Below are 10,457 nucleotides of genomic sequence, written 5' to 3'. Positions count from 1 at the left end.
AACTTTAAGCTGTATCCAAATTTTATGTATTTTTTCTCAAGTACACTTAAAATCGAGGTTAGTTAGTATCCTATGATCTCTGCACTGGAATTCTTACTACAATTGTCCACCAGAAGAAGAAACTAGGGAATTATAACTAAATCATCCAAAAGGGTTAAATTTTTTTTTAAAAAGCTATAAGTAAAAAGTTTCCATAGCTTTCACTGAAGTTGCTTTCTTGTAAAAATTATTTCGTTATATAATTATGAAATATAACAGAATATCAGAGTACCAAAAATAATATTCCACCAATATGCCCATCACCAGTATTAAAACACTTGTTATATTTGCTTTGGTTTTCTTTTTAAAAATAAATGTTGTATATCATTCTCAAACATATTTTTATACTTTGAGAACAGACTAGAGATCTATAAACCTCATAGTTTTGTATTTTTGTGTTTTAAAGTCCACATACACGGTGTGTTTTATAAATAGTCTCTGCCCTATGTCTACTTGCTGTTGAAGACTGTATGGGGTGAATAAGAAACATCGAGTGTCTAGGCCATTTAGCATTATTCCACTTACATTGAGAGAACTAAAGAAATAATAACCATAACTCTTGCTAGAACAGTTTACAGCCTAGTTAAAATGCCAAAATGAAGACGTGGTAAGCGTTTTTATATTATTTTACCTACCATCTGGGTAGAATGGAGTAATTAAGAAACCTGTCTCTGCATAGTTCTGAATAAAATAGTTTAAAACGTCAATTTGATACGTTCTAAATTTGGAAGATCAAATCATTTAACATTAAATCAGGAGCCAATTTCAGAATATAGTCATTGCTCATGGAGGACTCTTACCCGACTTTTTGGGAGCTCACTGGTTGTTCCTTTAGAGACTCGTAAGAGTAAACATTCACATAAATAATAATGGTTTAAGAGTTGGTTAGTCGTCATGGCTACAGGGATAGGTCAAGTTTTTAGGTAAGGTGACTGGTATACTTCCATGAGATAGGGCAGAACATTACTAGTTCTACCACGGACAGCGAGTATTTATACACATATTGTCATTCTCCTGGAAATTTACAAAACCTACCCCAGTAAGTACAAAGTTAATGAATGCTAAAAATAAAATATAAACTGCATAGAACTCAGTGGTCGATTTTAATAATGAGTTAGATGCCGCAGAATGTAAGATGTAGGTAAACGGACGCAAAAATCCTTGTTTTACAATGTCTGCATCTCTGTAGTACTGACATTTGAAAACTTTACTTTGCACATACTTATTTTAAGTATGATAAATGAAAGCGCTGTGGACTAGGAACAAGAGACAAATTGCTTTCTTGTCCAAATTGTCTCAGACCCTGTATTTTCTTAGTCATAGCCGTTTGTTAAGCAGGCATTTGGTAGACTATTGCATGGAGGATTGCGAGAGCAAGATATTACTATCTGCGGTGGAATGCTTGAATTTCTTCTCTCAGCAAGGATAATGGGTAGCACAGTCTGACTTTAGACCCATCCAGTGGTTCAGACTTATAGATAGTATCCCATACTTTACCGCAATTCCTTGTTGAATTAAGGCTTGCACTTCGAATACAGACTACACACTTCTGGGTCTGTCTTGTACCACATTGTCTGGCATAGGCGCTCACTATATATTTGTTGAATGTTAAAGTTCTGTGCACCAAAACCGTGCACGTTGCATCGATTATCTGCGAAAAGCATGGTACACTAAAACTAGATCTTGAAGAATTCCCATTTGATCATGAATAGAGGTAATCCACGTTTAAAATACCAGGTGTTGGGTAATCTCTACTTGGAGATTAGCCACCCCGTGCGCCCAGGTGAAAGATATCATTCTTCCGTGCGATCCGAAGTGCCTTGGAAGTTAGCGCCCTAGCCCAGTCCAGGAGGAAGGGGCGTCGTGCCGGCGGTTTTAAGCTCGGAAGGGGCAGGGGAATGAGCCCAGGGACCCCAGCGGGGCGCAGGTAGGAGGCTGTGCGCTCGCCGGGTGCGCTCCGGCCCCGATTCCCAGCGCAGCCAGTAAGTGGCGCTGGGCCTCGGGTTTGGCGGCCCGGAGGAGCGGGCTGCGGATTACCTGCAGCAGCGGGGAGCCGCCGAGCTCCTCCCCGCCCGCCCCCACACCCCACCCCCACCGCTGCACTAACCCCGGCTCAGCTGGCTCCGCGCACTTGCTCGGAGGAGCCGGGGCCGAGCGGACCGCTGGCTGCAGGCAGCGAGCGCGGCTGGGCTGCGGGGCTGCTTCCCCGCGTCCTCCGGGCCCGGGCCGCCCTCCTCCCGCACAGTGCGGAGCAGGGAGGCCCCGCGCCTCGACCACCCGCGCCCGAGCGTCCGCGCCTCCTCCTCCGCTCTGCAGGCGGGGACCGCCCGGCGCTCGGCACCCGGCAGCGCGGCCCCCTCCAGCCCCCGGCTCCCGGCAGCAGAAGCAGAAGGCAGCGCCAGGGGCCGCCGCCGCCGCCGAGCTCCGCGGGGCTCGGGAGCCGGCCCCGGCGAGGAGGCGCGGAACCATGGCCGATGGGGGCGAGGGCGAAGACGAGATCCAGTTCCTGCGAACTGTAAGCGCCGTGCGTCGCGTGTGCTGTCAGGGGAAGGGGGCGTCAGGGCATCCACTAGCGGGGTCCGGGCAGAGTGACAGCGGGCAGCGGGGACTCGCGGGCGGGGCGAGGGGTGCCTCCTGAGGATGCGGGAGGAGCGGGCATCACCAAGTGTGTGCAGGTGTGCGTGTTGGGGCGAGGGAAGGCAAGGGCGCGTGTCTGTGCGCGAGTGTGGAAAGCTAGAGGATGGAGCGCGGCTAGCCGGCGGCAGGCGCCCGGGCTCGGACCCGGGGCACCGGGGACAGGAGCGTCGGAGCTGCGGGAACCGGGGGAGGAGGGGACGGCCGGTCCGGCCTGCCTGGTGGCACGGCTGGGACCTCCCGGGCGGCCGGGGGCAGGGTGCACAGCAGGGTGGCCCGTGGGGGCGCGGGGAGCGGCGGGAACTCGGGCTGTTTCTGGGAATACCGCCGCCGGGAGGTTTCTTGGGCTTTCGGGCTGGACCCGCGCGTTGTCACGGAGCGAAGACGTTGGTTCGCTTACTCCGTGTAGCGTGCGGCGCAGCTGACCGGGGGCGGGGGTGATGGTGCAGGACGCTGCGCGGAGGTTTCCCCCAAGTCAAGGTGCTGCGAAAGCGGAGGAGGAGTCGCCTCCGTGGTCCCCGCGGTTCCCGGGGCTGGTGCCATCCGTGGTGGTGCTGTGACCGCTTGCAAAGCGTGGAAGGCATGGGAAGCGAGCGTGTGTTTGCGTGTGTGCGCGCGCGCGGGTGGTGTTGGGGAGAACATCGTGAACGTGTCGTTCTCTAAATGCTGGCTTACTGCATGCCAAGTGAAGCAAAGTGTGTGTGTGTAAGTGTCAGTGTAAGGGCAGGGTGGCTGCCCCACACTGGGTGGCAGGCAGGGAAAGGTTGGCTCCACACTAATACAATTCTTTCTCCTTAAGTACCTCTTGGCACTGCTCCTTCCTTTCTCTCATTTGTTCGAACACTGCAGATACTTCCCAGGCTGAGGCATTGCACACCTCCAAGCTGGGACTGGAGAGCCTCTCCAGAAAAGAAAATGCCCTAACTTCCCGCTAAGAATAACCTAGTTAGCATCCTTTCAGTCGTTCCTTCTCCACTTCTGTCCTCCTTCCCGAAGGATGTTCCCTTGCAGGATTCCCCAGACTTCCCCAACCTAGAACTGCAGCTTCTGCTGGTACTTCTTTCCTCAGCAGTACAAAAACAAAACAAAACAAACAAACAAACAAACAAAACCACTTCCCGGTTACGGTTACCTATAATCACAGAAAATCGTAGAGACGGTGGAATTTTGGAATATTAACTTTTAGGTGTGAAAATAGTCTTGATGTATTTGGGTACTAAACATATGAAAACAGCGAATTTGCAAAGGAACGTTGTAAACGACTGTCTCTTTCTCTTTTGTGCATTCAACGGACTGGGAGAAAGCTTTGGGAAGGATAAAAATCCAGGGTCCACATCAGATGGCAACCTAATAGTAATCCAGTCTAATAGCTGCAGGTTATGCACCATTGCATATGCTTTTTGAAGTACTGTTGGCCCAAGACCGGGCTTGGAAGAGCCTCTTCACTAATACCTTGGTCACGGTGTATAAAGCTGCTAGTAATACAGTTGTCTTTTTCATAGAAAATAGACTATAAGGGTTTTTTTTTTTTAAGTAATTAACACCACATTAGATTTTTCTCAAAACTAAGGACTGTTTTATTCAGGTGGACAAATACGGTTGCTGTATAATTTTTCAATCAATTCGTATCAAACTCTGCGGGGTTAAAATTAGCTGGGACATTTTGGCAGGCTTCATGCACTCAAGGGCTTCCTGCGGGCTTAACTGTTAAGCCGAGCTCATGGAGGTGGTGTTATCAGAATGCTTAATGGGGACCGAGGGAACGTGCTGGCTGATGAGGTTCTGCACATATAAAGTAATGTTAACTCTGTGCCACTCAGCAGCTGCCTGTCAGCTAGAGCAGCACCTTTGATAAGTGGGTCCTGGGTAGAGATCTGGCAGTCCCAGGCTGGGATTTTTCTTTTAATAAAACATCCGTAGGTTGTTGTGCTGAAGATAAATGACCTTGAAGGAGGTGACACAGTGGAGCAGGGGGATTTTTTTTTTTTTTTTTTTTTTTTGGTATAGCATTAACATCTAAAAGGAAAACATGCCTTTCCTCACAATTTTCCAATTTTCATATGGAAATTCTCAAATCCTTTACCGGCTTCTCCACCCATTACCGTCCATCCTTCCCTCCCCCACCCCCTTTTTTTTCCCTCTTAACCTGAGAATGTTGGTGGTTCAGAAATGCTGATGGGGTGAATAATGGGGAGACTGTAGTATAGTTCCCACATTGAAGTCGCTTCTTTTTTTTCTGAGGGCATTTATTTCTCTGTCATGTGCAAGCTTGTCAATATGAGTTATTTCTTCTTCTTCTTCTTTTTTTTTTTTTAAGCAAATAGCCCAAGGAGTATTAGGAATCTGTACATCTTGATAAAACAGTTGTAGATGGAAGAATTCTTGATAGTGATGGATGAAGCTGTTTTGCATAGAAAAAGAAAAACAGTCATTAAGACACCATAATTGTGAATTTGATGGGACATTTCATATGTTCTGATTAGAACATCTGGATTATTATCTTGAGCAGGTCATTGTCTATTGGATTTGTATTCAGCACCCCAGCACATTGAGGCATCTTTTTGACCACTGTCCACAGAAAGCTTTTTTGCTTTTCTTTTTTTAGAAGAGGCGTGAGATCACTGTTAAGGGAAGTAGAGGTGAAATCTTTAATGGGCTGTATCTGTGAGTTATGTATGCTGCTGTAAATTAATTCCTCATTTGCAAAGGGGTTTGTCACTGTTTAGCTTGTACCCGTCTCTCTGGCATCTCTGTTCCATTTGCTGCTGCTTGTCGAGTTGGCTCACATTCCTTCCAAATAGTTATGTAGATGAATGATCATTGATTCAGTGGCTCCCCCATCTGCTGGAAACCTGCCCACTTGGGTCTGTTTATCTTTGAGAGAGATTGAAAATATGTTTGTGTAAACTCTGGATATGCTGGGACACTTATTTTATGAGAGAAAAATCCTATCATAAAATAAGCTGTCAGCTTGTAATGGATTCATTCACTGTCATATCCAAACATATCCATGATTTGGAATGTGTGTTTTATTTTAAAGGTTTTATTAACTTACCAATGTAGCAACAAACTGTCATTTGGCATTTAAAAACACGCATCTTTTTCGTTATGGTCCTCTTTTCTTTTTTTTCCAACAATCATACAGAATGTTACAGAAGATATTCCTCTGACTTTAGGAAAACCATGGTATAAAATGACCTTGGTCAAGTTTTTTTTTTTTTTTTTTTGAGTACTTTTTCTTTCTTTCATTTGTCTAAGCACAGTTGAGTTACCCTTGTGGTGTACTGTGTCATGTAGTTTTGTATTTACCCATAGATTGAGACTTAAAGCTTAGTCCTGGCTGTAAGAATGATCCTGATAGGAATGCTTACGGTCTTCCTCCTGTCTTCCTTTGCAGAATGAAGTATTTCATTATAGATTTCTTCTCAGTGTTCATACATCTTGTTCCACAGTGACAAGAAGCATCTTTAAATATACTCATCGACAAATAGTGACAATTATGCAGTATAGATGCCGGTGTACAACACTGCATAGTAGGTTGGATGGGAATACTTAGCCCTAGTTTGTAGAGGTCCAGGAAGTTTAATGGTATGAAGTCAGTACTCAGCAGTGCAGAACGAGGACTAAAATTCAAATCTTAGGCTAATAGTGTTCTTTCCAGGAGAGAAAGGCTTCTTTATCTGCTGTTCAAGTATGTTTTAGGTTTATAGCAAAAGAATACCAAGTCAGTTTTCTCAGCTGTAGGAATGTCACAGAGTACAAATGAAAAGATGGAATGAGCAGTGGAAATTCGCACTTTTTGCTCCCTTCATAATGAAGCTATGAGGAGTTTTAGATAGATATGCACTATGGTATTTTCCCAAGGAACTGATGGAAAGCCCACCCAGGCTTACATCATCAGACTTATTTTATTTTAACTTAGAAATTAGCATGTACACATTGGCAGGAAGGGCAAGATCTAAAACGCTTAGGGCACTAATTTATTTGACATTCAATTGTATTTGTACTTTGGCTTCAGATAAGTGTTTTTATCATGGCTGAATTACCCAAGAAAGGACTCCAGCAGCACTGGGTGACTGTGCTTCTTTAGATAGCTTTCGGGAGAGAGGGAGAGGTGATGAAGCACACATTTTTCCTGAAACTCTGACATTGTGGGAATTAGATTAATTCAGAAAACATTTGTTGAACACCGTCTGTATGCATAGCATGTTAAGGAAGTATTCCAAATAAGTAGGGAAGTGGTTTGCAGCTGTAATTGCAAAGAATAGATATAGAGGATGGCATGGAGCAATCAGAAGGAAAAATGCATAAACAAACTCCAAAACATTAGGGTAGGAAGAGGCCTTTAGAAAACATTACCCTGTCCAACCCATGCCTCTCTGATATTGCAGATAAGGAAACAAAAGCTCAGAGAGCCAAATGACTTGGCCCAGTGTCACACTCCAAGTTAGTGGCATTTAGTAATGCAGAGTATATGAAAATCTGTGAAGAATTTCCAGAAAGGAGGTTTACCAGCACATCATTCTTTATAGAGTAGATTTAAACCCACTTTTCCATTTTATCCTTAACTTGACCTTCATAGAGTTCTGTCTCCAAATCTGTCCTCTTGTCCTTCCAGCCAGTGAAAAGGAGGTTTCTTTTGTCTTTTCTAATATTACAGTCCCTCACATGGCCTGAATCTTGGTCCTGGAAGCCAAGATTGGAATCCATCCTTTCTATCCTTTTTTTTTTTTTTTTTTTTTTTGCCTCCCTATCCACTTACTCCTTCTGGTTTATCTTGAAGCCTGTTAATTTCTCCCATCTTAAAATGTCTGTCTTTGACCCGGATACCTTATTTGGTTGCTCCCCTCCTGCAGAAGTGGTCTTCTCCCACTGCTTGTACCCCTCTCCATGTAATTATCTAGCTTCTCTTCCTTCTTCAATCTACTTTCCAGGATGTTGCCAGTAACTCCCTCCTTGCCACGTCTAAATGTCCCTCTCTGTCCCTATTCCCTTAGATTCCTTCTCAAGCTCTACGACCCTGACTTTCCTTTTTGAAGCTACTCTTTTGACTTTGGGGACATGGTACCTTCTGGGTAATTTTTTACATTTCTGATCATGCTTTTTCCAGGTGCTTTTCATTCCTTTTACTCCAAGTGTGTGGTTATCCCAAAAGATTCTATCCTATTTCCTGTTCTGGCTCTTCTGCCTTCATGAGCTTATCTGTGTCACAAAATCTGGGATCTCTTGAATAACAGAGTTTGAAAACACCTAACAATGACTTCATCCAGCTCTGAGAGCCGGAGAGATGAGAGGAATGTTCCCAAAGCGACTCTTTCTTGTAGGAGAAACCCACCATAGGTTCGACAGCCCTGGGCCTTCACTTCAAGCCTCTGTTTAGACTTCCCTCTTGCCTCTCGGACCGCAGAAACACCAGCTTGACATCATTGCCTGTTCGGTTCCCTAAGCGACTTTCCTTCCTAGTGTCTCTGCTGATCAGTGGCGCTGCCGTTTGTGGCTGTGGCTCCGGTGTGATCCTAACCTTCAGAAGACCTGAGTCTGAGGCCGGAATCCACCAGCACCTAGCTTTACGGACTTAGAACAACAGTGCCTGGCTCATGGGAATGGCTCAATGCACTTGTCTCGTTCTCTTTCTTCTCTTCTGCATCTAATTTGTCATCGTAGCCCATCGCGTTTCTCTTTGCAATCCAACTCAGATTTCGATGTGTTTCATACTCCGTTAGCTTCTTGTTCTGATCCCAGTACTCATTTCAACCTTCGTCATCCTTCCTCCTGCAACAAATCGGCAACCCACCTAGAATCCTCCTGTCATTTTAGTCCTCCTGAAACCCTCGTGTCCATCTCCCAGCCTCAGCTCACATCCTTGCATATCCTGTCTAATTTCTCCACTTGGCCTTTTATGATCTGCCCCTTGATACCTTGCTTATGCTTTTCATCCTACGCAGAGTTTTCTTGGTTCACTCTAACCAATTCCAATTTTACCTTTCTCTGACCATTTATCACCAATAATTAATAAAATGTATGGAACTGATTGGGAAACTCAAGCAATGGTCAGAGAATGCTCTGACCCTGATGCTCTGTGGGTGAGTTGGGACCGTGTTGGGCATTGGTTTCCCATGATGCTTGGTGCACTGTTAACTACAAGGACAGACTTGAGAGAAATCTTGTGGCAAGGAGAAGATCGGGACAAGAGAAAGGATCCTCCTGCCCACCAGTTTAATGTGAACATCACTTGAATGCGTCCAAATGCAGAAAGAAGGAACCTGCTATGAAGGAAGTAGGCAAAGATAGTGGGGGTGGAAGAATAGAGGTAAGATCTCTTCTAGAAGCAGAAGAGTAGGAGGGTTGGTGGGTGAAATTCTGAGATGAGGACACAGGAGGTGTGTAGGGTGAGAGAGGCCAGGTGATGATTGCTGCTTTGGGAGGCCGCAGTGGCTCCCAGGTCCAGTGGGAGGGGACACCCGGAGAAGGCAATTAGACAGAGGGAAGTTACAGTCAGTAGAGCAAATGAACAAAGGAGAGTAAGAGAATAAATTAAGGATTAATTGAGTCTGAGTGATTAGGACTGCTCAAAAGAAATACTGGTTTAGAGTCAGAAGCTGTATTTCAAATGAGCAGCTGTCAGGGGGTGAGGTGACTTCCAGGGGCACTGTTAGAGTGTCCAGTGGATCAGTTTCATCCCCTTACTTTCCTCTTTATTAATCACGGGAAGAACATTGGGATGAGGACCCTGCCAACAAATGGTTGTGTGACCTTGGGGCTGGTGGGGTCAGATAGAGATTTGTTTGAGAGAGGTAAAATGGGGAGGTTGTTTTCTCAGAGGGACTTGCGGTAATTTCCATTGTCATGTTCGTAGTCTTAGGGTCAACCAGACTCAAACCATTCTGCAGGATGAGCATAACAAAATCTCACCCTGGGACTGGAAAGAAAAGCTTTGAATGATCCTGGGGTCCCTGGAAATCCTCATCCTGGTGGATTACAGGCCCTGAAAGCTGACAACAAGCTTTGAGCCAGGATTCTTGATGATGGGTGGTTTTCTTTCAGGGAAGAGGAGATGTTAACAATAAGAGAAGCTTGCAGACAGGCATTTAGAAGGAGCTAGGAGAAGAATTCTCTCATGTCAGTAGCCCTCTTAGGGACTACTTAGGTTCGGATCCATTTAGTAACTGAACTCCTAGTGAGCTTGTTTGCAAATCCTCTCTATTGTCCCAGCCGTGAAGTACTTCTCTGGCTTCCATAGTTACCTTCTCCCTGGCTGGTGAAGAAGTGGCCCATGTTTCTGGGGTTTCCCAGAATCTTACAGTCAGCCTCAAAGCCCATGTGGAAGGTATATTTCCTGGTTTCTATTGCAAAAGTTCTGTAGCGGTGTTGCTGCAATGAAATGGAAGTCCAAGGCATTCCCTGTTAGTGACGGAGTGTTCAGAGGACCTGCACGTAATTGCTTTCATGTTCGTTACCCAAGTAGGGGGCAGAGAGAGAGGAGCCACTGACATGTGAACCCAGGGAGACCTCCCCTGGATGGCTGGGTGCAGGTACTTACCACCCACCAACCGATGATGAGTATCTGCCAATTTACTGGAAGAAAACCTGAAATCTAGCTGTGGAGCCAAGATAGATGCAGAAGAAAGCGAGTGGAACAGGAGAAAGTGTATAGGAACTCAGAGGCTGGCAGGGCCTTCCTGAGTCTGGGAAGGGCTGAGGCGGGAACGAGGACACATTTGCTCCCTGGGACACGTGGTTCTTAGCGTGCAGGGGAAACCCGCATGTGGTCACTGAGGGAGAGG

General features: G+C 45.8%; 1 protein-coding gene across 22 annotated transcripts in view; it reads left to right on the top strand.

Annotated features, from left to right (window-relative positions):
- The first annotated feature begins 2,405 nt into the window (after nt 1-2,405).
- Nucleotides 2,406-10,457, top strand: part of RYR2 (ryanodine receptor 2) — a 788,912-nt gene continuing 780,860 nt past the window's right edge. For all 22 annotated transcript variants that reach the window (XM_063790296.1, XM_063790294.1, XM_063790292.1 and 19 more), the window contains exon 1: nt 2,406-2,554. In XM_063790296.1, coding sequence (XP_063646366.1) covers nt 2,507-2,554 — 48 coding nt within the window. In that variant the 5' untranslated portion in view covers nt 2,406-2,506. The remainder of the gene's footprint in view (nt 2,555-10,457) is intronic.

Source organism: Pan troglodytes, chromosome 1 (genome assembly GCF_028858775.2).
Source record: "Pan troglodytes isolate AG18354 chromosome 1, NHGRI_mPanTro3-v2.0_pri, whole genome shotgun sequence".
Taxonomy (NCBI): Eukaryota; Metazoa; Chordata; class Mammalia; order Primates; family Hominidae; genus Pan; species Pan troglodytes.
Note: the sequence above shows the minus strand (reverse complement) of the source record. Positions and strands in the feature narration are given on the sequence as shown.